At 47.0% G+C, this 26,685-nt stretch overlaps 2 protein-coding genes and 3 non-coding genes across 7 annotated transcripts in view; all 5 read right to left on the bottom strand.

Moving 5' to 3' along the window:
- acin1b (apoptotic chromatin condensation inducer 1b) overlaps positions 1-14,330 on the bottom strand; it is a gene marked incomplete at its 3' end in the record, with an annotated part of 30,091 nt that extends 15,761 nt beyond the window's left edge. The window contains exons 1-6 of the mRNA XM_038975634.1: positions 14,184-14,330; positions 12,693-12,758; positions 12,253-12,364; positions 10,152-10,237; positions 7,976-10,009; positions 7,446-7,522 (exon numbers count right to left, since the gene is read on the bottom strand). Coding sequence (XP_038831562.1) covers positions 7,446-7,522; positions 7,976-10,009; positions 10,152-10,237; positions 12,253-12,364; positions 12,693-12,758; positions 14,184-14,318 — 2,510 coding nt within the window. The remainder of the gene's footprint in view (positions 1-7,445; positions 7,523-7,975; positions 10,010-10,151; positions 10,238-12,252; positions 12,365-12,692; positions 12,759-14,183) is intronic.
- Positions 7,762-7,880, bottom strand: LOC120030719. The gene has a single exon (XR_005473674.1). It is a non-coding gene; the product is annotated as a small nucleolar RNA U6-53/MBII-28 (small nucleolar RNA).
- LOC120030718 lies at positions 11,744-11,862 on the bottom strand. The gene has a single exon (XR_005473673.1). It is a non-coding gene; the product is annotated as a small nucleolar RNA U6-53/MBII-28 (small nucleolar RNA).
- LOC120030720 lies at positions 12,859-12,975 on the bottom strand. The gene has a single exon (XR_005473675.1). It is a non-coding gene; the product is annotated as a small nucleolar RNA U6-53/MBII-28 (small nucleolar RNA).
- Positions 14,331-14,687: 357 nt separating the features above from the next.
- LOC120030298 (embryonal Fyn-associated substrate-like) lies at positions 14,688-26,480 on the bottom strand. Of its 3 annotated transcripts, XM_038975637.1 has the most exons (9): positions 26,299-26,480; positions 24,803-25,165; positions 22,051-23,496; positions 21,751-21,870; positions 19,994-20,977; positions 18,417-18,491; positions 17,461-17,718; positions 16,910-17,138; positions 14,688-16,753 (listed from the first exon to the last, which is right to left on the bottom strand). In XM_038975637.1, exons 2-8 carry the CDS (start codon positions 24,812-24,814, stop codon positions 16,956-16,958), a joined length of 3,078 nt encoding a protein of 1,025 aa, XP_038831565.1. In that variant the 5' UTR covers positions 24,815-25,165; positions 26,299-26,480; the 3' UTR covers positions 14,688-16,753; positions 16,910-16,955. The 3 variants fall into 3 exon arrangements, with proteins under 3 accessions (XP_038831565.1, XP_038831563.1, XP_038831566.1); XM_038975635.1 differs by having other exon boundaries at positions 14,688-17,138; positions 26,299-26,479; XM_038975638.1 differs by lacking the exon at positions 26,299-26,480 and adding an exon at positions 25,296-25,425 and having other exon boundaries at positions 14,688-17,138.
- Positions 26,481-26,685: the final 205 nt, after the last annotated feature.

Below are 26,685 nucleotides of genomic sequence, written 5' to 3'. Positions count from 1 at the left end.
CACCTTAAGGGCACACACACCCACAATTGCCAACAGATGTCGTGTGTATTAATGATCTCCCATGGTGACACCTGCTCATTAACATCATGAGCAGTATTCTTTATCATCGTCACGACTTAATCTGACACCAGAGTCATATATTTATACATGGCTCTGTCTGACACCATCTCCTCTACACAGCAATAACTAACCTGACAAAAGAAGCATAAAAGACTGAGAGGTGGTGGACAATGAATCAGTCATACCCACCTCTCAAGTGAGACAGTCGTTACCTACACTGGATTCATATAGTAAGACAGCCAGTCGGCACTGGCTTCACACAGAGTGAGACATGCAGTACATCTATACATGCACTGAAGTGCATGCACCGAGACAGGTAGTGTACATTCAGATAGAAAATGCCCCCTAAACATCCATTGGATTCACAGAGTGTAGGTGAGCTTTAGTACACACACACACACACACACACACACACACACACACACAGCATAACCTGACACATGTTACGACGAGTCAAGAGCAAGGAGGAAGTAATTCGTTGTTTAATTCATAAGCTTAAAAGCTTCTGCATGATTCTCAGTATGACGCGTTTGATCCAGCCACGACCAGTTTTATTACTTACTTACCTGCGTATATGGATTCTCTGGTACTAGTAAACTTGAGTGACTGTGGAGTTACCCGGTATCTCCCATCCCCTTCCCCCAACCCGAGTCCGACAAATCCACACCCCACGTGGACGCGGAGAGCGACACTCACGTGCACGACGCATGAATGTAATGTAACACTTCGTGTCAGTCTAGTAATTAAAACGCCCACCGCTGACAGTTAAAACGTATGTGGCGACAGTTTAGCGATAATTTAATTAGGGCACCAGGCGGGCAGGGTGAACGAGCGGTTGAGACATGACACAATCAGCACTGGCAGCGCCTTAGCTACTACCGATGAAGCCAATCTAGCAACGTAATGCCTATCCTTTCGCTCTCCATCTTACCCGTTTTCGGTCCCTTCCGACAGCATATTGTCTGGCTGGAACCGCCGACACCTAACGCTCTATCGCAATCGATTGCTCCAGTCAGGCACCGATTGAAATTGAGGACGAGAAATCCTTATGCGGCTGCCGGGTTTGTGCACTGCGACGGTTTCAGAGTAGTTATACACACACGACGGCCATATTGGATAGCGAGCCGAGAGGGGAAACTAGCCGGGATCCTTGGGACCTCCAGCTCTGACGTCACCCCACTAAAGTTTACATTTCAAATGGTTCGAGTTATTGTTGTAGAGGTTAAGGAAAATACGAAGCTGGAGGATTTACTCCCCTCAACGTTGTATGGAGATCTAACAGTGTCGAATTATGTGAGGCTTCCTTTTATCGTATAGAAGTTTCGTTATGTTTTAGCCTGTTACAAATGTACTGGTAAGTGGATGGCATTCCGGCTACTTTGAGAAAAACGACAGCTGTGTGCCTGTTGTTCACACGCGTATCTGCCCTCACTGGCTAGAACAGTCCCACCCGATCTCCCAGGCCTTCAATAATTGAGGACATGTATTTCTATTGTTAGAGCGGTCACCCTGCTATTTTATCAATATAATAGATACTATTTGTTTACATTTAGGGAAGGGACGTCCCAAGAATCTCGGATTGCACTAACCGTCTCTTCGGCTGTAGGGTGCCTCATCAAACGACTAACAAGAAGTACGACTACCACTACCTTTTCTATAACTAGTAGTCGCGCGAGTAAGCATTTTGACTGTTCACAATGCTGTCGGTAAGTGAAGGGACGCTATATTGTAACAACGAACTTGACATTTGGCAGTAGTAGAGTAGCTACAATAGATCAAACTAAACATTGTGGTGTTCTGGACAAATTATTGCGTCATCTCTATATGGAATAAACGTTTAACATTTTCTTTCCAATAAATCCATGTGTCAAATGTCATTCATCAAAACCCATGAAACATACTTCAAGACATAGATGGACTTTAAAACTTAATGATAATGAGGCAAGAGTTTATTTAACTAGGCAAGTCGGTTAAGAATAAATTCTTATTTACAATCACGGCCTTTACCGGCCAAACCGGGACAGTGCTGGGCCAATCCGCCCTATGGGACTCCCAATCACAGCCGTTGTGATACAGCCTAGATTCGAACCAGGGTGTCTGTAGTGACCCCTCTAGCACTGAGATGCAGTGCCTTAGACCGCTGCCCCACTTGAGGGCCCAACGTGAAAAAGTGCAGTTTTCCGGGAAAACTAGTAGTCCGCATTGAGGTACGTTTTCCGACATATCCTACGCCGGCTCCAAAGTGTCTTAATGTAATCATGATTGCGTTCCGACCCCAGTGCAAACAAGCGTACAGGTAGGGTCGGTATCTTCTGGCAAAGGCAAGACACATAAAATATATCTGCATTCACACATGTTCTAATGGTGCTTCCTGCTTTTATTATAATCTAAACTCACAATCGCTACCTTGAGACGTCCATCCACTCCTGGAGTCCAATCATCCATCCACAGATCAATGATCAGGGCCCGGTTTCCCGATAGTGATGGAGCTTAGGAGCGCTTAAACGATGCATCTTTCCTACAACGGCCGAAGATGTAACATGCGTTTCTCAAAACAACACGCAGAGAGAACAGTGTAAGTTGGAGCATGTGTCCATACTTATAGTATCGAAAGGGAGAACTGAAATCGGATCAGTTTTCTCCATTAAAATCTGACCAAACCATTATTTTACAATACTGACGACGGATCACCACCTATGGCTGCAAATATTGAGGTGGCTTATTCTAATTGCTTACCCAATCAAAATGCACAAAATCACTGATTTGGCACATCATTGCACACATGTTGGGCTACACATGAAAGAGAGACAAATTAGACAGCCTACAAGTATCAAAATAGAACTCAATTGAACATTAAATGTATTTCATTATGATTACCCCGGGCCCGTACTGTTTATTTTAATGCAGGTCATCTCAATTTTCATATGTCGCTTGTTTGTATAAATTGCAAAGACATTGGCAACTTTGTATTTGTAGTCAACTTTGATCTGAAGTTATCAGCGGTCAGATAGAGACATATAAACCATGCGATTCTAAGTTTAGCAGAGATGTGTATAAAGTGACGCGGGGAGGGCAAAAATACATCTAACGTCGCACTTAGCTGTTCAACGAGTGGTCTGAGTTAGGCGTTAGATTACGAGCAGGTTCAAGTGCGACATTAATAACATTGGTTTTGGGAAACCGTTTGGAAATGTAACAATGCTCCTACGAAGGTTCTCACGATGACTTAGCCTTAGGAAGCTTTAAGGAAACCGGGCCCAGAAGCAAGTGTTAAACATGTTAAATTCCAAAGAAACATTACAGACAACTGAGGCAGGGATGATATGGGGGGGGTTCTATTAATGTCGGCCCGGGCGTACATGTAGGTGTATTTTGCACTGGCTTTTGCACCTTTATAGGGTTAGGGTTCCCAAACGCCCATATCTCCATGTTACGGCTCTTGTTAACGGAAGACAGACGGAATCACCTGTGTTAATTAGCTACAGTCCATACGGAAACTATTCAGACCTTGACTTTTTCCACATTTTGTTAAGTTAGTCTTATTCTATTTTTTTAACTCAATCTTCACACAATACCCCAACATAAAGTGAAAACAGGTTTTTAGGAACTTTTGCTAATTTATAAGAAAACATACCTTAGTTAAATAAGTATTCAGACCCTTTGCTATGAGACTCAAAATTGAGCTCAGGTGCATCCTGTTTCCATTGATCATCCTTGATGTTTCTAAAACTTGATTGGAGTCCACCTGTGGTAAAAGAAATTGATTGGGCACGATTTGGAAAGGCACAAACCTGTCTAGATAATGTCTCACAGTTGGCAGTGCACGTCAGAGCAAAAACCAAGCCATGAGGTTGAAGGAGTTGTCTGTAGAACTTTGAGACAGGATTGTGATGAGGCACTGATCTGAGGAAGGGTATCAAAACATTTGTGGCATTGAAGGTCCCCAAGAACACAGTGGCCTCCATCATTCTTAAATGGAAGAAGTTTGGAACCACCAAGACTCTTCCAAGAGCTCGCCGCCCGGGCAAACTGAGCAATCGGGGGGAGAAAGGCCTTGGTAATGGAGGTGACCAAGAACCCGATGGTCACTCTGTGGAGATGGGATAACCTTCCAGAAGGACAGCCATCTCTGCAGCTCTCCACCAATCAGGCCTTTATGGTAGAGTGGCTGGACGGAAGCCACTCCTCAGTAGAAGGCACATGAAAGCCCACTTGGAGTTTGCCAAAAGGCACCTAAAGGACTCTCAGATCACGAGAAACAAGATTCTCTGGTCTGATAAAACCAAGATTGAACTCTTTGGCCTGAATGCCAAGCATCACATCTGGAGGAAACCTGGCACCATCCCTAAGGTGAAACATGGTGGTGGCAGCATCATGCTGTGGGGATGTTTTTCAGCGGCAGGGACTGGGAGACTAGTCAGGATCGAGGGAAAGATGAACGGAGCAAAGCTCAGGACCTCAGACTGGGTTCACCTTCCAACAGGACAACGACCCTAAGCACACAACCAAGACAACGCAGGAGTGGCTTCGGGACAAGTCTCTGAATGTCCTTGAGTGGCCTAGCCAGAGTCCAGACCTGAACATCTTTGGAGCGACCTGAAAATAGCTGTGCAGTGACGCTCCCCATCCAACCTGACAGAGCTTGAAAGGATCTGCAGAGAAGAATGGGAGAAACTCCAAATATAGGTGTACCAAGCTTGTAGTGTCATACCCAAGAAGACTCAAGGCTGTAATCACTGCCAAAGGTGCTTCAACAAAAGTACTGAGTAAATATGAATACTTATGTAAATGTCATTTCAGTTTATTTGTAATCAATGTGCAACATTCTATAAACCTGTTTTTGCTTTGTCATTATGGGGTATTGTTTGTAGATTGTGGGGGGGAAAGGCGATTTAATCAATTTTAGAATAAGGCTGTAACTTAAAATGTGGAAAAAGTCTAGGTCTGAATACTTTCCTAATGTACTGTATCTAGCGTGCTCTGAACACCTGTGTGTAAAGTCTTATTCACACGGGATTAGTTTTACTGGGGGAGATCGGGTTATGGAATTATGTGCAAGAGCACAAATCAACATATCCATCATTAAGTCCGTCATTTTACAGTAATAATTCAAGCCGCAAAAAAATCAAAAAACAAGTCCACGGTCCTCTTATATTACTAATCTAGTGCGGATCGACATCGCTGTGTTTTGAGAGAAATGGCTGAATTTGACAGGTGTGCCTGGCGGTTTGAGAATTAAAATAGGCCTAACTGAATCGATCAATTGATGCTTAAAACGAAGTGCTGCTCATAGCCCATAAAGAGCCTACATGTGTCAACTTTTAGTGAATGCCTTTGTTTATACGTTGTCAATGAATTGAACATTGCCAAATGTGTCAGTAAAAAAGTGTCTACTAATGCAACCCTTGCTGTTTGTTCATAGATCGCAAAGCAGGCCTCCAACTAAACTACATTTTCAGAAATGACAAGTTCACTTTCTCATCCATAGCCTTAAAATGCATCTCAAGTGCAAGTACACGGTTTAGCGCACATCTGCAAGCTGGGGGGCATGTAGGACGTCTACTGCAGATTGAGAAAATAATGATTAGGATCACACTTCCTCAATTCCAATGACGCTAACACTGCCAAACTCAAGTTGTCAGTGTAGCCTGTTATTGCCTGGACATGTTGAAATAGCTTTACGCCTAGAATAAAAACCTCCAGGCAAATTCCTTCAGAAGAAATTTCTTGAAAAAGCAATAATGGGACATCATCCAAAAATGTATACTTTTGACTCATCTGCCCATAGAACATTCTTCCAGGAGTCATCCAGGTTCTTCCAGGTGCTTTTTGGCAAACTTGCATAAACTTTTTGGATGAGATGGGTCCCATTATGTCTGGCGAAAACCAAACACTGCATTCCACAGTAAGAACCTTATACAAACAGTCAAGCATGGTGATGGTGTGGGGGATGCTTTGCTGCCTCAGGACCTGGATGACTTGCATTAATAGAAGGAACCATGAATTCTGCTCTGTATCAGAATTCTACAGGAGAATGTCAGGACATCTGTCTGTGAGCTGAAGAGCAGCTAGATCATGCAGCAAGACACACAAATAAGTCACAAAAATCTGAAAGAGGGTAAATACCTTTTTACGGCACTGTACAAATCACTAATGCACCAGAAAATGTATGTGTGCAAATATTAGCAGCTCACCAAGGGTTTGTTTTGTGAAGTGTGTGTGTCAGCGTTTCTGTTATGAAAATGTGGCGCTGGACATTTGACCGGCAGCATTTTCATTTACCGGTACATTTCTCAGACCCATATGCATTGGGAGCGTAACCTGATTAGGGCGTCCGCCCACGGTGCTCCCAAATTCATACAACTGGTAGGCCTAGGAGACATTTTATTATTATTTTTTTTGTTGTTAAAGGCAATGAGTCTGATGCAACAGATCAGAACGTTTAGCTTAAAAAAAATTATAAACTTATTTCTTAACATTATTAGCGCAGCAAAGTTCACAAGGCAGGAGGCTACGGGCAAATAGGCCACTGGTTTCAATGGCATATGGAAGTCTTTATGAAATAATTGCCTACACGGATAGCGTCGGATTTTGCCTCAGCTACTAGGCAAGGTAAAACGCCTCATATGTAGTAAAATGTTCAGGTTTCAAACAAGCAGCTAAATGCTTTCAAAATGCATACTGCCTCCAGTATCCATACTGCCTCCAGTATCCATACTGCCTCCAGTATCCATACTGCCTCCAGCTCATTACAAAGTGGTGTGTGACACACTGATGAAGCCTGCCTTCCTTGCCTATGCATTTAAATGGCGAACGGGAAGTGCGCCTCAATTACCAGTTGAGAAATAAAAAATATTACCGCTTTAATCGTGGCCAAAAAACGTTTGAACACGTGATTGCATTTGGAATTGTGGCGTAATGTTTGGGCTTATACAAGTGCTGTCTGATATTTTTCTAAAGGGCTCTGCATCTGTATGCTGTGCGTGTGTTAAGACTTTTTTTTACATTTAACTAGGCAAGTCCGTTAAGAGCAAATTCTTATTTTCAATGACGGCCTAGGAACAGTGGTTTTAACTGCCTTGTTCAGGGGCAGAACGACAGATTTTTACCTTGTCAGCTCAGGGATTCGATCTTGCAACCTTCCGGTTACTAGTCCAATGCTCTAACCACTAGGCTACCTGCCGCCCCAGATACATAACCAATATACACGCATCATTTAGTGGAATTAAATTGCCGCAAATTAACCATGACCGGTCAAACGTATTTACATCAACAGGCGGCAATTAAATTTTTTCAACAGCTAACAGAAACGCTGGTGTGTGTGTGTAAAGAACAGCAAGGAGTGTGTGCGTTGTGAGAGAAACTCAAATGGTATTATGGCTGACCTGGAAGGTTGTTTCTTCTCTCCTCCTTTTCCCAGTCTTCTCCTTTCATCCCCTCTTCCTTTTCCCGGGACAGATTTCTGAGAAACAAATAGAATGAGCAAACAATATATGGCAAAATATTAATGCGCCGTGTTAAGAGACAAAAGCAAGAAGCCACTTCTGTAGCAGTAAAGAATCCCCTTTTTATATGATCAAATTAAAGCATGTCGAGAAAGATTGCTGGGATTGTATGAGGGAAGAGGGGTTGGTATGTTAAATTATTATGTTCCATAATATAAAGAAGCATGTCACAGGTGGTGAAGCATCTTTCACTAGTTCTCCTCAGCCCACACTGACCCAGTCAGTATGAGAAGGTGAGTTTAACTCACTTGCACCCAGAGAGACACACTGTCAGTCTGGTGCATCAGTATTAGCATGGCGGGATCGTCATCGGAGACTAACGTCTACACTGCTCTGTACTGAAGGGTGATGGCAGCTTGTCATTGCAGAGAGAAAGATTTGATTGACATCCGGATTAGCCAGTCACTAACCTTTTTTTTGTCCCGGGAGGAGGTGGAGCCAGAGGAACGTGATGAAGAGGATCCAGAATCCGAGTCGGAGGATGAAGAGTCGGCGCCGCTGGAGGGGGATGACCTCCTGTCGCTCGCCCTCTTCCTCTGCCTGCACCGCTCTTCTTCTTTCTTTCTCACGTCTTCCTTCCGCTTCTTCTCTTCTTCTCCCTTACCTGGGTAAGAGGGGGGCAGAACAGGCCCCATGGGCTCAACCTCAACAGCCTCTTCAGGTCCTCTTCTCCTGGTCTCGCTGGCGGCTTTCGGTGTCGCCTTGTCTGCCTGGCTGTCACTCTCCTTCTCCGTCTTTACAATGTCTCCTCCAGTTTTCCATCCAAGCTTTTCCGCGGACGCCTTGTTCGGTGAGGTGACCTCTATGGTGTTGTCTGTGTACTGCTGGGCCCCTGAGACGAGGACTTCCTGTTTGAGGGGGGGTTCCCCTGGGGTGGTCACCACCACAGACCCCTGCTGTTCAAGTTTGGGAGGGGATGCCATGGAGCCGGATGAGGTGTTGGAGAACATGCGGGGCTTCTTGGGGGCGAGAGCAGGCAGGCAGGCGGTTGAGCCGGGAGGGGACGAGAGGGGTTCGTCCCTGCCGAAGGGTGACTTCTTCGGGCTGTCCCCCTGGTGCACCGCAGGCACCTCTGACCCCCCAGACCCAAACTGCGAGGACACAGACGTCACGTCACGTCCGTGCTTCCATGGCGGCAGGCAACTCTCACTCTCTTCCTGTTTCTCCACTTGCTTCATCTCCCTCTCCTCCACCTGCTTCTTTTCTTTCTCCGTCCTCTTCTGTGCCGTCTCTCCAGATGGACCCTGGGGCTCCGCGGTGAGGGTGATGCTGGGGACAGCTGCTCCAGACACCAGAGAGAGAGGATGGAACTGGGCTCCTGATCCAAACATAGGCACTGGTGCAGGGACCTCAGGTACAGGGACAGTTCCGGAGTGCGCTGCACTGCTGCCGCCGATGTGGGTGATAGCAGCCCCACGGAACAGGACTACCCCAACCCCCGGTCCTGCTTCTGGGACGCTGCTACTGCCATCTCCTGGTCTGGACGACTCCCCACCACCTGTCTGGCCGTCTGAGGCACCCTCACCTCTCTTCCCGAACGCTCCCTCGGAAGCCATCTTGCGGGCGAGCAGGGAGAGGGGTCCAGGCCGCCGCTGGGCCAGGGGCTCTGGGCTGCTGGAGCGGGAGCTGGAGTCGGAGTCCTGCCTCTGGAGGCCACCTGGAGGGGAGTGGACGGCTACCCCAGCTCCTGCTCCTTCTGGCTCCTCATCCATGTCGGGCGGGCTCTGCTTGGGGGTGTCGGGGAGGGGAAAGGAGAGCTCTGGGGGTGGAGAGGGGGGCGGGGTGGGCTGGCGGAGCTGCATGGGGGGCTGGTGTACTACCTGCTGAGGTGGGATGTGTTGCGGAGGCTGTAGCTTGCGTCTGGACCTCTCTCGGCCCACTGGGACGCTGGGGGAAGGCTGCTGGGGCCGAGGAGGAGGGGAACGTCCTCCTCTTCCTCCGCCACCGACCCCTCTCCTTGCCCCCGCCGCAGGTCCCCACTCATCTTCGTCCTCCTCACTGCTGTCATCATCGCTGTCTTCCTGGACGCGGTTACCCCCGGCGCTGGCTGCTGCCCGAGCGGAGCGGCTGAGGTGGAGCACATAGTGGGCGGGTCGGTCGTCATCCGCCGGGGCGGTGCCTTCATTCTCCTGGGCCTGGACGCGGGGGGGCATGGAGGGTGGCAGGCCCTGGCGCTCTGGGTCCCCCAGGACACGCACAGACAGGGAGGCCACAGCGCGGGGCGGTGAGGGGGTGGTGGGCTCCTCGTGGCGGAGGCCAGTGTGGAGTGAGAGACGCTGCTGCATCCAGGATCCAGGGGCGTCAGGGGATTCCTGGGGCACGGAGCCTGGGCCAAAGTGTGGTCTGCGAGACATCATTCCTTGCCCCATCATCATTGGCCCTCCTCCACCTCCTTCCTCTTCCTCGGCCCGGGTCAGCGGGGGCTGGGAGGGTATGGGGCGATGCTGAAGTAAAGAGAGAGAGAGAAATTGAGACTGTTAGCTAGCCTGATATGAACAAGAAATTATATGAGAATAAATATATCTTGAACCGTTCGAATGTGATTGGCTTTTGAGCATCTTCTGCTGCTGTGTATGTGTTACTGACCTTGTCAGGGTGGTAGGAAGCACTGTCGTTGTCCTGCTCTGTGTCGTCGTCGTCCTCCTCCTCCTCCTCCGGGCCTGTTTCCCCTGCTGAGAGGAAACAGAGGTTAGACGTTAGGAGTCAGAGTTTGGAACTGGGATGTCTGCAGACTCTGCACTACAACTCAATTGAGAATGGAGAGAACAAGAAAGACTGCTCACTCAACATACCAAAAATAACCTGGTATATACAAATCATTTAAACTGAATAGCTTTATCTCCATCTCTACATTCAAAGACTCAATCGGGGGGCTCCCGAGTGGCGCAGCGGTTTAAGGCACTGCATCTCAGTGCTACAGACCCTGGTTCGATCCTGGGCTGTATCACAACCGGTCGTGATTGGGAGTCCCATAGGGCGGTGAACAATAGGCCCAGCATCTCCCTGGTTAGAGTTTAGCCGTCATTGTAAATAAGAATTTGGACTTAACTGACTTGCCTAGTAAAATAAATAAAAATCATGGACACTCTTACAGACACTTGTGGCTGCTTCATGTGATACATTGTCGTCTTTACTTGTTTCCCTTTGTGCTGTTGTCTGTGCCTAACAATGTTTGTACCATGTTGTCATGTTGTGTTGCTGCCATGATGTGTTATCTTACACGGAATCCAAACCAGATGTGCGCCATCGTGCATAAATGTATTTTGTCCCCCCACACCAAACGCGATTACGACACGCAGGTTAAAATATCAAAACAAACTCTGAACCAATTACATTAATTTGGGGACAGGTCCAAAAGCATTAAACATTTATGGCAATTTAGCTACCTAGCTTGCACTTGCTAGCTAATTTGTCCTATTAAGCTAGCTTGCTGTTGCTAGCTAATTTGTCCTATTAAGCTAGCTTGCTGTTGTGAGCTAATTTGTCCTGGGATATAAACGTTGTAATTTTACCTGAAATGCACAAGGTCCTCTACTCCGACAATTAATCCACACATAAAACGGTCAACCAAATCGTTTCTAGTCATCTCTCCTCCTTCCAGGCTTTTTCATCTTTGAACTTATATGGTGATTGGCATCTAAACTTTCATAGTATTACCACGACGACCGACAACACAGTTCGTCTGTCAATCACCCACGTGGGTATAACCAATGAGGAGATGGCACGTGGGTATCCGCTTCTATAAACCAATGAGGAGATGGGAGAGGCAGGACTTGCAGCGCAATCTGCGTCACAAATATAACTGACTTCTATTTTAGCCCTTGGCAACGCAGACGCTCGCGAGCAGTGTGGGTGCAATAATTGAATAATATAGATTTCTAAATTTATTTTGCAGCACATGCGACGCGAGCGGTGTAGTCAGGGTATTATGTCTCTCTTTATGTAGTGTTGTGATGTCTCATCGTGATGTGTGTTTTGTCCTACATTTTTAATCCCAGCCCCCATCCCCGCAGGAGGCCTTTTGCCTCTTGGTAGGCCGTCATTGTAAATTATAATTTGTTCTTAACTGACTTGTCTAGTTAAATAAAGGTTAAAATAAATAAAGACAAGTTGTTAGTACACCTTCGGATGAAATAATAAATATATTAAAGTGGATACTGTGGTTTATTCCTAGTAGTTCTCCTCAGCCCACACTGACCCAGTCAGTATGAGAAGGTGAGTTTAACTCACTTGCACCCAGAGAGACACACTGTCTGTCTGGTGCATCAGTATTAGCATGGCGGGATCATCATCGGAGACAATAAGGACTTGGGAACATTACATGGTGCAAGAGGCCTGAGATGGACCCACTATCCATATATGCAGATGACAAGTGCACTCAGCTATAAGGCCACTGTTTATATGCAGATGTGAATGGCACTAAGCTAACTGCCCTCCATTCATTCACTGGTATCACTCTACAGCTGTTAACTGCACTAAGCTATAGGGCCATTGTACATTGTTCAGATGTAGTTCAAGTCTGCACTCTATGTCCAAACTCACATACCACTTACAATGCATGTCCAAAACCTTGCTTCAGTGTGTATATTGGAACAGACTGCTATGTTCCAATGTCCACTCAACACTAGCATTCTAAGTTAAGTAGTGTGCTAGTGTGGATATTAGAGCCTGGTTGTGTGTGTCTTACCATCGGCCTCTGCCGCCTCCCGGGCCTCTCTCTCCAGCCTGTGGCGGAGGAGCTCCTGCTGCTGAGCCAGGTACTGCTTTATGAAGCTGTTCTGGCTCATCTCCTCCCCAATCTGAACACACAGGGGACATAAACACAACATTAGAAAGTCGGGAAGGGAAAGACTAGGCTACCTGTGTGTTTTAATGATACAGGACTCACCTTCACCACAACCTAAAATGATAGACACAATCAGGAGGAGTGGGTAAAATGATCACCTTTGTGCATTGAACGATACAGGTTGAAATATTTTCTAATTCATTTGAGGGTAAAAAAATAAAAAATACATATCTGGTCTGAAACACACAGATGACTGACAATTAAATCAGGTAACCTCCGTAATATTGTCTCTACATCTAGTACCGACTCTCCAAACAATAGTGTATTGCTTGGTCTCTTACCTGGGAGTTGGGCTGGAGCCCAATGTGGGAAGTGGAAGTCTTCTTAACATTTTCCAACATCAGAGCCTAAAACAGCGAGCAAACTACTGGTTAAAACACATAAAACACAAACATAACCATGCTGTTGTATTTTCACAATGCAGGCTAATAAGAGCTATTGGTTTATTCTCCTCAGCACACACTGACCCATTCAGTATGCAAAAGTGAGTTTAACTCACTTGCACCCAGAGACACACTGTCAGTCTGGTGCATCAATATTAGCATGGCGGGATCATCATAGGAGGAAAAGAAAAAAGCAATACAGACAGTACTAAACATTTAACATTTACATTGTAGCAAAACCAACCAAATTATTGGAGGCACATACATAAAATCAGTCACCAATTTTGTAGCATCCTAAACAGGACAACAAGCCCTTGTTCCCATTCCAACTCCAGCTGCAAGTGATGCCCAAAACTTCGTCATAGTGGTCAGGAGCAGGGTCTCTGAAACACTCTCTCTGTCCTGCCCTCTGGAGCTTCTCTTCTAATGAACAGACCCGTTTTAATTCTATATAGGCTAAATAGGGAACGTAGAAGCGAAATGGATCGTTGGTCTGTTACATAGGAGGGGCATCATTGGGATAGGTAAATCCAAATCGACTTGGGTCATTGAGTTTCTAGTGCCAAACAGTTTCGATCGCCCTTCCACTGACATTTGCAAACCTTCAGCTTGCATTCTATTGGAAATGCGGAAGAATAGCCCATTTTTACACAGGATATTGCCCATAATACAAGCATAGGAAACTGCATGGCTGATTGAAAAACGGGTCGTTATAATGTATGACATTATTTGTGATTGCTGAGCATTGTGTGCAATTCTAAGTTAAGACACTTATGAGGCAATTATAATGCAATTGGGAAAAGTATTTTTCTAATGATGGTGTCTAAATTAATATTCAGCACTAACAGTAGTTTACTGGAAACCTAATGTTTTTCACTGGTGGTAGTGTTAAGGAAAATTTTACTTCGTTAAATAATATAGCTAGCTAATTGAAGAGAAAAAGACAAGCAACCTCACGTTAATTATCTAAAATATGCTTGCCTTACTAAGATAGCTACCGAGCTAATGTTCTTATAAACAGCGCATATGGGCAAGCGCGTACCCAATCACCCTGCCCCCTTTTCCTCTCACTCACAGAGCGCGGGCCCGACGACAGAGGGACTGCTGCTAGTTAGTTCGCTAGCACACACTCCGATTGGGCCTTCAGATCGGTCCGTGCAACACATCCCAACTTTGAAGTGTGCTGCACCACAAAAGACAATTATACAATTGGTTCGAAGTATTTTAACACACCGATGGATAATTTGCCAGACCTGAAATCCTCCGCACGCGTGCCTAATATTATGATTCCCGCACCCGAACCACCGAAACACGGCCTATAATTCACTCTCGCCTCCTGCTTAACTTGACCAGCTCGTCGGTAGAAGCAATAACCGGCGCCAAACTTACCCCTTTCAGTCGCTTAATGAGCGCATTTTTCGCCCCGCTTTTAGGGAGGTGTCGATGCTCCAAAGCGGCTTTCAAATCCGCCACACGGAGCGATTGTAGCGATTTACCATCCAGCGTAACATCTTCATCCGCCATTTTGCTTTCCTGTCGCTCTGTCGACTCACAGGAGCTCCAACAGGCGTCGCTACGTCCTCCGACTCCCCGCCAACGTCACAGTTCGGCAGTCTCCGGAGGGGGTGGAGATACTTTCCTACTGTAGTTACCAGCCGATACTGTGCTAGCCTACAACTCATCTCTAAAAATCACAAATCTTCCATCATTTAAACGAGCCTTATCCATGTGTCTGACGCTTTTTACAGACAGTGCACAGTATCATGTCCGAAAAAACAAAACATGGAATAATTAATAAGTCAGATGCTTCACTAACAAGGTGAAAAGTGAAACACCTTTTTAAAATACATATAGACACTTTCATCAGAAATAATTCACACCAAGACAGAACAATGTAATTGTAAAAATGTATTTGTGCATTTTAGAAGGGAACAGAGTCAAATGACTCATCATTGTAGTGTTCAATTTACATGAACTAGACTGGATAGATGCCTTATATAGCCATTGAGTCAATCCCAACAAATTCACTTTAGTGTAAAAACAAATTACAACACGAAAAGCTTTCAAAAATACATTCTGGTACAAAAAAAGGCAAAAAACAAATTTAGCTTAATCAAACTAACTGCTCTTCTCCAATTATTTTCAAACATTGTAGTAAAATTGAATTCACGGTGTGAAGTGAAAACATCCCTGGTTAAATATGTGCATATATAACAAATATAGCAACTTAAAGCCATGCAGATCACAAAGCCACTAGGAAAAAATTATAAATAAATACAATTGTTATTAATTATGATGATGCTTTTCTATTATTAGGCCCTCCGGCTATGGATGTGACTTGACTTTACTGTGCAGGCCGGCATTCTGTAGAAACCCTGCTACTTTCCACTAGGGGGAGCTCAAAGGCAAATCACTAGTGTTTGAGGAAGCTACTTCCTACTTGTTTTTGGCACTGACGCATATTTGTTAATTTGACCTTCCTATCACCAACATACTGCATAGAGTCAGACAGCAATACTAGGGAGGGTGGCAGCATTGACTTTGCAGGGTGCCATTAGTCTTTCAACAATAGGAAAGCCTAGAAGCCTGCGCCCCAATCATACCTTAGCCCCCTATGCACTTATTAGGATCTGAGAAGATTGGGTAAGAGTAGCCCATGAAGCAATATGGCGATACTTCCACCTAGCCTATCAGAGGCTACAGGGAACTAGATAGGTAGGAGCGAAACAGGAGGCAATGTTTGGGCACAGAAGATTAGTTTAAGCATTGACTTAAGGAGGGCAATGGTGACAAAGATGAACTTCATGGAGATACACACACATTACAGAAATAGCCCATTTGGCAAGTCTGCAACCCACACGTCTGCTATGGATTCCTCACAAGGTCGCACTAACAATAGAGTTGAATAGAAAACAGACAGGCAACAGTATACCAGTATGTCTGTCTAGGAGCCACCCGCATAGACAAAAGACAACCCTTTCTTTCTCGTCCTTTGGACAACATGCCGGGGACTGTGTAGGCAAGTGAGGGTGTGTGACGGAAGGTGTAATGTGTGTGAGAAAGCGAGAGGAAAGGGAGAAATGAAAAGCGAGACAGGTGTAGACAGGTAAAAGTTGGCATACAGGTTCTTCCCTCTCGATGGCCCAACCGTGGGAAAGGACATGCCTGACTGAGCCCGCTCTTGCACCACTCCAACAACAGGTTACTTGAAACCAATCTCAGTCCCACATAGAACTCATAACCTTCTTTCCAATCCCCCTCTTCCAGACTACAAGCTAGGAAACTGAAGGGGTAAAAGAGTAGCCATCTTGTCATCTTGCAAGCTCCTATGGTCAACATCCTCTGGATAATACAAGTTTTACACAATCTCCAATGCAACACCAGGCAGAAACACACAGTAATGCTGCCACAGCATTTATATACAGACCCACCACCTGCACCAAGCTCTCCCTGTTCTCCTCCATTGCAACAAACAGGATGTGGGCACACTTGCTATTTTTGAGAGGGGGGGATGGAGAGTTACTTCGAATAAATAAGGATGCAAAGATAAGAAAACAAATGGTTGTCAAAGGAAGAGGAACGTATGGCATCCGACCAGAACTAGGCTGTCTCCCATAATATGGTGGCCCAAAAGGGACACTCAATAATGTCACAAACCTGGTTCAAACATGAGCAAAACCAAACATCCATCAATCAAATAAGTTATCAAGACACACGAGACAGCTGTGCTTGGCAGTTGGCACCAAGAGCACAGAAGTCAGTAAGTATAAAAACAAAGCCCAACCAACACACACAAAATCTAACTCAATGACAAATTTGAGGCACAGATCTCAGTTCTTCTTCCGCACTGATAATCAATGATTCCAAGTCACTTACTTCCAACGTCAAACCGTTCAATTAAGAAGACCACACATTGAAACAACTATTAAGGCAGCGTTTCCCAAACTCGGTCCTCGGGACCCTGAGGGGTCACGTTTTGGTTTTTACCCTAGCACTACACAGCTGATTAAAATGATCAAAGCTTGATGATTAATTTATTATTTGAATCAGCTGTGTAGTGCTAGGGTAAAAACCAAAACGTGCACCCCTTGGGGTCCCGAGGACTGAGCTTGGGAAACCCTGAACTAAGGCATTTCAAGAAGAAAAGTTGAAGAAATATTGTCAAGATATCTCTGCGAGGCGCTTTAGCAGGCTGGAGAATCCTGCAGCATGCTGGGACAGCTCTGCCACGCGGTCCACCATTTCCTGGGTGGCAGAGACCGATGGATAGTTTTGTGCTGCCCCCTTTGTAGCCACGACGACGGCCTTCAGGGCCTGACACAGACGCCCCCCTGAGGTTGTGACCTACGGAGAGAGAAAGACAAAATAAATATCTTACCTAAATGTCCCTAATCCCTTTCACCTTGACCTAAATCGCTAATTAATTCTGCTGCAAGCTGTTCTTTATGTTTGACTACCGTATCGAACTCTACATTTGGAATGAAATGCAGGGTCGTGTTCATTAGGCATAGAATGGAAGAAAACTGACTGCAACAGGTAGGGACTACCTAAACTCGTCCTATGAGAAACATTCATTTATTTTTTCTGTTGTGAAATGTTTTGCTACAGTGTGCCCTCATGAACACGAGTCACGACCATGTCATTTTGGCATGAAATGTGTGCTGACCTTTGCTCGGAGGTCAGGAGAGGTCAGGAGGCGGGAGAGCGTGTCCCCGATGAACACCAGCTTGTGCGCCGTCACGATCAAACTCTTCCCCCGGGAAACGAAGACGCGGGGAGGCTGGTTCCCCTGCACACTGTTGAAGAGCACGTCGATGGAGTCGGCCAGACAGGAGAGGTGGGACAGGCTCTGAGACGAGTAGAAGGACAGCAGCTCAGAGTCCTCCAGAGAGAGAGAGATGGGCAGAGGAGGGGAGGGGCTCAACTGGAGCGAGAGAGAGACAGAGACAGAGAAGGAAGAGAGAAGATAGACAGGGAGAGAGTTAGAGAAATGGGGAGAGAGTTAGAGACATAGGTGGAGGGAGAGAGTTAGAGACATAGGGGGAGGGAGAGAGGGAAAGACAGTGAGATAGGGCCATCATTGTAATGGCAGGGATGAACATTGTCACTTATGGAACTGCTATGTATTGTGCAATGGTCCACCACTGTCTATTATGTCAAGTTCTTAGAACCACAGATGACCTCTTGTTGTGTGGCTATGACACGAGTTGACGCAACCTACAAAAATATAGGCTGAGAAAAAATGAGAGAAAGATAAGAGAAGCTAAAGAGACATTGAGATTAAGGTAGAGATACTGTAAAGGTAAACAAGTTGAGTTGATCCAGGCAGGTTGAAACTGGATAAAGGAGTACAGAGAGCAGATTTACTGTCAATGTAACCTAAAGTCAGGTAGATCAATGTTGACTCACTGGACTGAAGGACAGAGAAAGCTCATCAGTAAATACACAGAGAGAATTAATGATTTATCCGAGGCCATAGTTTGTGTATGTGGTGTGAAGATGTGAGAGGATGAGTGTGTGTGTGTATGTGCGGGGTGATTGGTGTGAAAACAAAGTGTGTGAGAATGAGACAAGCATATGTGTGACAATTGGGAGCGTAAGATGCGAGTGTGTGTTACTTACCCTAGGCTCTGTGGTGTGGACAGTCTGGTTTGACCCATTCTCTGTCTGGACATCTGAAGGAGGCTCTGGCTTTCCCTGTGGAGGAAAGGTGAACATACACTACATGACCAAAAGTATGTGGACACCTGCTCATCGAACATCTCATTCCAAAATCATTGAGATTAATATGGAGTTGGTCCCCCCTTTGCTGCTATAACAGCCTCCATTCTTCTGGGAAGGCTTTCCACTAGATGTTGGAACATTGCTGTGGGGATTTGCTTCCATTCAGCCGCAAGAGCATTAGTGAGGTCAGACACTGATGTTGGGTGATTAGGCCTGGCTCGCAGTCGGTGTTCCAATTCATCCCAACAGTGTTCGATGGGGTTGAGGTCAGGGCTCTGTGCAGGCCAGTCAAGTTATTACACACCGATCTCGACAAACCATTTCTGTATGGACCTCGCTTTGTGCACAGGGGCATTGTCATGCTGAAACAGGAAAGGGCCTTCCGCAAACTGTTGCCACAAAGTTGGAAGCACAGAATTGTCTAGAATGTCATTGTATGCTGTAGCATTAAGATTTCCCTTCACTGGAACTAAGGGGCCTAGTATGAACAATATAAAACAGCCCCAGACCATTATTCCTCCTCCATCAAACTTTACAGTTGGCACTATGCATTGGGGCAGGTAGCGTTCTCCTGGCATCCATCAAACTGCCAGATGGTGAAGCGTGATTCATCACTCCAGAGAACGCGTTTACACCACTCCAGCCGACGCTTGGCATTGCGCATAGTGATCATAGGCTTGTGTGCGGCTGCTCGGCCATGGAAACCCATTTCATGAAGCTCCCGACTAACAGTTCTCGTGTTGACGTTGCTTCCAGAGGCAGTTTGGAACTCGGTAGTGAGTGTTGCTATGCGCGTCAGCACTCGGCGGTCCCGTTTTGTGAGCTTGTGTGGCCTACCACTTCGCGGCTGAGCCGTTGTTGCTCCTAGACGTTTCCACTTCACAATAACAGCACTTACAGTTGACCGGGGCAGCTCTAGCAGGGCAGAAATTTGACAAACTGACTTGTTGGAAAGGTGGCATCCTATGATGGTGCCACGTTGAAAGTCACTGAGCTCTTCAGCAAGGCCATTCTACTGCCAATGTTGTTTTATGGAGATTGCATGGCTGTGTGCTCAATTTTGTACACCTGTCAGCAACGGGTGTGGCTGAAATGGCGGATTCCACTAATTTGAAAGGGTGTCCACATACTTTTGTAAATATAATATAGATACATCACTTTAGACACAGCCATGGGTCCACAGAGCAGATACTGTCCAATAATACAACTGGAAGAAGAGAGGCAAACATACAAGAGCGATTATTAGAAGTCACTCTGGATAAATGAGTCTGCTTAAAGGGGAAGTATTTTTACATTTTGTAGAGGTTGTTTAAAGAAAAGCGGTTTCTTCTGAACCATCTAACCTCAAATTGTACAATCCTGAAACCCCCCTAAAACACAATGTAAAAAATGACTCAAACGCAATGTAAAATGCAGACAAGTGCCAGCAAGGGAGAGGTGAGCGAGAAACAAAAGCCAGCAGATTGAAAACTGACCTGCAGCTTCACGTATCCTACACTGTCTCCAACAGGAAGTGGTGCCGGGGCAGGAGTCAGACCTATCCCAGCGTACTCGTTCCCCATCTCTTCCTCTCCATCGCTCTGCCCTACCGTGATGGACATGGTCATGGAGGGTTGTGCGAGGGGCAGGGGGAACGCTGGCTGCGGGGTCGGGGGTAAGGGCCTTTCCTGGATCCAGCTACTCTTGCGTGGTCCCATACCACTCCCTACGGGTTTGTTCTCCGCTACGGGAAGGGCTGGTAGGGGTCTCCGGGACAGGGAGTCCTGGGAAGGGAGGCGGGGCCGCCCCTGGGTCTGTAACAGGATGGTGGAGTCCTCCAGCGCCCGTTGGACCATAGAGAGCAGGGTGTCTGACGGAGGGGCGTGGCCACCGGCAGACAAAGCAGGAAGTAGATCTGAGAGGCGGGCCCAAGCCAGTTGGAGAGAGGGAGGGACCTCGCTGGGTTGACTCAACTTCCAGACGGACAGGATCTCAGCCAATGAGGTAGCCAGGTCCCTTGAGGAGGCGGGTGCACCCGAGGCAGTGCTCAGCACCGATTGGACAAGGCTGGAAAGTGAGGTTCTCCATTGGATGTCACCAGACCCATTACTGGATACAGATAACCTATGTGTGGAAGACGACGTTGACATCGCCGAAGAGGGCAAGACGTCAAGGGTGAGAGCAGGCATGTTGTAGATGCCACAGTCCGGCTCGGAGGTGGAGCCCAAGTCGCTGCCCTCACCCAGCCCCAGCGGCGCTCTCTTCCCTGGGCCGGGGACAGAGTAGACCTGGCCGTGCTCCGTCTCCTCCAGGGGGATGATGGTGGACATGTCCCCCGGGGCCAGGGGTAGGCCAGGAAGGGAGGGAACGCTGTAAACGTCCTCCTCTGATTCAGCAGTTGTAACAGACGCTTGGACGTTGTAGGTCTGCTGCTGGGGGTCTGATGACGTGCTGAGTATTATAGTGGGAACATTGTACACCTGAAAGAGAGAAATGGAGATGAAGACAGAAAGGGGTGGAAGGAGATGCTACTTTCCTCTTGGGGATATTGCTCTCTGTTTTGCCCCCTGGCTCAGACACCAATTGCTCAGTTTAATGTCTAAAGCACCAGTGTAAAGGGCACCTAGATCAGTCCCCGGGACAATGTGGGTCTATGGCGCATAGCAAGTCTTCCTTTACCGTTATTGTTCTTCAAGTCATTCCATTCAGTCATTCTAAGCTCCTAGTCAGTAGTACTGTTTGTTATGCATGTATGTTGTAGAAGAACAGAGGAGGAGAAAAGAGGAGGAGATTGGATAGCCTGGCCATTACATTCCCACTGCGGTATAGACAGCTGGGTGTGACTGGGAGAAAATAGCAACAGTAGTATTCAGATCAGACAGACTGGAATGCAGCTGACAGAGAAACAGGTGTGGCAGAGAGAGAGAGAGACAGACGTAGGGAGGGGCTGTGGGAGGAAGGAACAGGTGAAGGAAAGTTGAGCTGAGAGAGAAAGAGGGGGACTGAGAGAAAGAGAGGGGGAGGGGGAGGGGGGAGCAAAGGGAGGGAAGAACAGGTGAGGGAAGGTTGAGAGCTGAGGGGGGAAAGGGAGAATCAGACAGAAAGAAGGAGAGGGAGGGAGAGAGAAAGATGAAGTGAGAGCGAGGAGTGAGAACAAGACAAAGAGAGAAAGAAGAGAGCCGGGGAGAGAGAGAAATGGAGTTGGAGAGGAGGGAGATGGTGTCTGCACTGTGGAGGAAGAATCCTGACTGACCTCTGACTCTAGGTCAGTGTGTGGGGGGAGGGAGCGGGGGGTGTTGTAGATGTTCTCGTCGTCACACAGCGCTGCTGGGGCTGGCCGCTGCCACCTACTGCTGGGAGGAGTATCATACACCTAGTAGACCAGGCACAACACAACACAGCATGTCATAAGACTCTTGTGCGCTTGTTAGAAGCACACGGTCAACGTCAGATATATAGTTCACATTGGTTAACTAGGGTTGGAGTTTTTCCTGAATACATGACTTGACGGGGGATAACTCTGGGGCCTAGTCATGACGAGATTGTCTGTCACCTGTTCGTCGAGGTTCTCGTCATCAGGATCTGCATACTCCCTGCCCTCTCCTTTCTTATTCTGCCCGTTCGTCTTCTTTTCATCCGACGTCATCCTCCCATCTTTGCTCTCCTGCTGCAAGGGTACAGGAGTCGACTGGGGGGTGGAGAGGGCCGGCTTAGAGGTGGACACAGGGGTTCCAGACTGGGGCAAGTCTTTTCTGGTGACCCCCCTCACTGGAGGGGCTGGAGGAGGGGGCTTACGGGCAAAGTTTGGTGACCTGGGCACTCTGCCTTGTCCCTGTCCTGGTCTGGCCAGCAAGGGGGACCCCCTGACGGGGGTAGCCGGAGCTAGCTTCCCCCTGGCGATGGGAGCGGTGGAGGGCACACCACTCTGACCTCTGGGGGTTCCTGGGGTTTTGGGGGTCACGCCTTTCAGCTGAGGTTTGGGGGATCCCAGTGCAGGGACGGGTGGAGTCCTGAGAATCCCTGCTCCCACATGGGTGGGAGTCTGGTACATCATCCCAGGGGTGTCCTGTGCCAGTTTGGAACTAGGGGTGAGGGGCTTGAGGGGGGCCCCCCTGTCCCCGTTGACCTGTGAAGGGGTGAGGCTCTGAGTCTCCAGGATCCTGGTAGCGATGGGGGTAACCTGGGTCGCCACGGCCACCCCTGCTGCCAATCCTGTGGGGGTCTGGTAGAACTCCTCGCTGGGCAGTACGGTACCTCTGGGGACCAGGTAACAGCCGTCAGAGTGGCCTGCAGCCACTACAGTCTCCCTGGGGACAAGGTAGGTGTTGTCATCCTCTGGCCCCTCTGGAACTAGACCCACAGCCCGGGGCATCCCACTGGGGGCCAGGTAGACATTCTCTGGGCCAGGGGCTCCAGTCAGACCCCCTGCTGATCTGTGTTGCTGGGGCCCAAGAAGTGTGGGGGTGGAGGGGGTCTGGTAAAGAGTCCCAGCTGAGTCTGCATCTCTGCCTCGGAGGGAGGGCGAGCGCGGGCGCCCCGTCACCCCCCCGTCCCAATCGGGTAGGGGGCGTGTGCCAGAGCTGGAGCGGGAGCGCGGGCGACCCCCTACCTCGGCCTGTCGGAGGACCTCTGGTCTAGAGGCGACAGGCACCGCCCCTGGGCTCTGGTACAGGGCCTCCCCCAGGCTAGGTGGGGTGCGGTAGACGCCGCCTATGTCCTCCGTGGAGACTGCTGTGCAGGCCAGGGGGCCAGGGGAGAGGTACACGGAGTCTTCGCTGGGGGCGCGGCTGGGGGGTCGGGGGTCAGACCCCGGGGCGGTGTGGAGGAGGCGGAGGCGGTTGGCGGGGGCGATGCCCTGGCGCCCATGGAGGGAGCAGAGCCACCAGCCAGGACCGCCTCCCTGCTCCTGTTCTAGAACCATCAGGATGTCCCCCTTCCGGAAGGCCAGCTCCTCAGGGCTCTCTGCTGCATTGTCAAACAGGGCCTTCGCCAGCACCGTCTGAGGGGGGAAAAGAGGGACAGGGAAAACATATGTAACACAGAAATAACTTATGACACAGTAATTACTCCAAAATAAGAGATCCACAAAAACACCCATCACTATCCCAGCATTAATCCAGAGTTTTTCCTAGTGAAGTCACGTGGTCAGGAAAAACATTGGACACTAGTCATAGGGGGCAGTGATGACAGGACTGCACACACAGAGACAGCCTAACGTCACACATCTACATACTGACAGGACTGCACACACAGAGACAGCCTAACGTCACACATCTACATACTGACAGGACTGCACACACAGAGACAGCCTAACGTCACACATCTACATACTGACAGGACTGCACACAGACAAATGCATTGACTCGATGCCAAGAAAGAGATTGAGAATAGCTGATTGTATAACGGTGTAAGTGAATAGAAGAGCTAAAGATCAAGAGGGAGGAGCTAAACAAAAACAGTGTGGTGGCGAGAAAGAGAGAGAACACATTCAGAGTCCCATCATGACTAAACACATAATGATATAAGTGCTGAATCACTATATACTTAGTTACTGCACACAGTACTTTTAGGGTGAGTAGAAACGAGTCAGAGGCGGGAGGAATGATTGAAAAGACAAGAGGAGTAAATGGTAATGAGAAAAGAGAGGGATGGAGGGAGGGAGCAAGAGAGGGAGGGGGGGGGGAAGGGAGGCAACATCTGTCCCTAGTTTGGGGTTTAATTGCCGTCCCATGGGCCTCCTCTCATCTTCTCCTTTTCAAAACCCTAACCCCCTGGGGATTGGCTATAGAGACAAGCTGAGCCCTGAGCTGCGTTCAGTATGAAGGAAATGTAAAAAAAAAAAAAAAAAAAAAAAAAAAAGTCAAAGTGTCCAATCTTGTCTTATTAGAACACAGCGTGTTGTTTTCAGTTGCAAAACGTTTTGCACTACTAGCTCTGCTCTGAAACGTGCCTGCTGGAAACAGTGGATGGAATCCAGGGCAATGTTCAACTACTTAAAACCCGCATCCTTCATTCCCTCCCTTCCCTGAATGATGTAATCACTGATTTGAGAGTATTGGATGGGGACAACAAAAAGGTTCACTTCAGCCAATGGCCTTTCACCGATCCAGTTATGTCATATCAGTGATTCTGCCAAAGAATGATGATGCATTTTTTAAGTATTCAAACACGGCCCTGGTTTGAAAAATAACTTTAGTGCCATGTCACCAGTTGGGCTCCTGTCATCAGTGCCTGCTTACCCACCATATCTCATACAAAATGTGCGTGCACACACACACACACACACACACACGATTGGTACTCACAGAGAGGGACATATTTACTCTTCCTCAGACAATGCACCCGTCAGGACGTTGGGTCAGGCTCACAAACACACAGAGTCCTCCATCTAGAACCAAGAGGTGAACTGCAGACTGCTGCGGAGTCCAAACACACGATCCGAGTTGTGTTCAAGGGCAACACCACCAGCCTCCTTCAAGGCTGCGAGATGTCCTGCCTTCTTCACTCACCAACGCCCATAGGGTTCTTCTGTGTTGAGGGCATGATTGAACTGCTTCTTCTTGGCTCAGTGTTGTCGACCGTTCTTGAGATTAAGATTAGAAAAGCCAGTTCGGCCGGATTGTGATGCAATCATCATATCACGCTCCTGATTCCACTGAAGGAGAATCCTAGTCAGGGACATGATGATGAAATCGTTAGCGTTGTTCTCACTTTGTAAATAACATAGTCTAGATTCTTAGAGGATGTCAACGTCTACCACTTGTATTTAGAGCCAATTCATAACTTCTGTCTTCTTACCATATCCCATGTTGTGGTCACACACCCATGATTTACAAGACTCACAACTGCTTTCGACAAACAGTAGCAATTACAAACTCCAAGGGTATATCACGGAGTAAGATCCTTCAGATAAAAAGGCTCAACTGACCGGAATAATTTACCTATAGAAATCAGGGCATTAAAATCAGTGAATTTCAGAAAGCCCCTTTGTCAAATATTAAGATGTTAATGTTAATATATTTGTAAATATGTATGTACTGTATGTATTAAATACACTTAGTTTTATTATTAGTTGTAGCATTAGTTTTTATTAGTTGTAGGACCATTAGTAGTTGTACAACAACTTGCTATGCTGTTAATGTACTTAAAAATATATATTATTTCATTGGTATTATTATTAGACAATAGTTGGCATATTATTCTTGTTACTAAGTATTGTTTGTTTAGTTTTTTCCCCTTTGGACACTTGAAAACAAGCATCTCAAGAGATTTCATCCTGCAAATGCTACCCCAATGACAGATGTACAGTTAAAATGCAAGCATTCAAAATATGTACCAAGCGTTATTCGAAAAATGTATATCAAATAATGGTGGCAATTATTATTCTGTAAAAACTTAATTGACAACATAAAACTCAGAGGTTGTATATCAAGTTACCAGGCAGTGGGATCAGTCAGCCAGGACGAAATTTTAGACCATGGCATTGATTGACTCAGATGACGTAAATATTTGCTAACAAACGTTAGCTAGCCCCTTAAAGTTAGCAAGCAGCTCACCCGATCGCTGATAAAATAAAAATGAATTAATATTCAATATTTTGTTAGCTCCCAATTTGGCCCACATTATCCAAGTATCTAAATCGATGGAGCGGAGGCTAGCTTGTTACTGTAACGTAAACTGCTAGCTAGCTTATAGCCAATGGGCAAAACAAAAGGGCACATGAAATCAGTTCGCTAACAAGCAAACTTCAGTCTGCATTCAAATGACACTCACTTGTTGTTTTGTTCGCTAGCGTACTTACCCTTGATGAAATAGAAACATTTCATGCAATACTCGAGAAAAGAAAGATAGCTATCGAGCGTTCCTTTATTTCAGTTGAGGGAATTCGTGGCAAACGAGGTTTTTCTCGTATGTCTCCCTCCGGAGAAGGACTACGTAATTGGATACGACCCTCTTGCGGTAAAGCGCACATTTTTGAGGATGGAGAAACCGAATATTACAGCTCCGCCTTCAGCACTTCACTCGGGAGACTCTGGGTAAGGTGCTTTCACATACACAGATAGTTCAATCTGGGCCATTTTTATCTGGCAAGGAGAGATGCTGTAACCAACTAATTACGTTTAATGTAAGTAGATAGTAAACGCAATAAATTGTTATATGCTATTTGCTTTGCTGCGGGTTTTTTGGA

This window comes from Salvelinus namaycush, chromosome 36 (assembly GCF_016432855.1).
Source record: "Salvelinus namaycush isolate Seneca chromosome 36, SaNama_1.0, whole genome shotgun sequence".
In the NCBI taxonomy this organism is placed as follows: domain Eukaryota; kingdom Metazoa; phylum Chordata; class Actinopteri; order Salmoniformes; family Salmonidae; genus Salvelinus; species Salvelinus namaycush.
The sequence above is the reverse complement of the archived record's forward strand: the minus strand, read 5'-3'. Positions and strand labels throughout refer to the sequence as shown.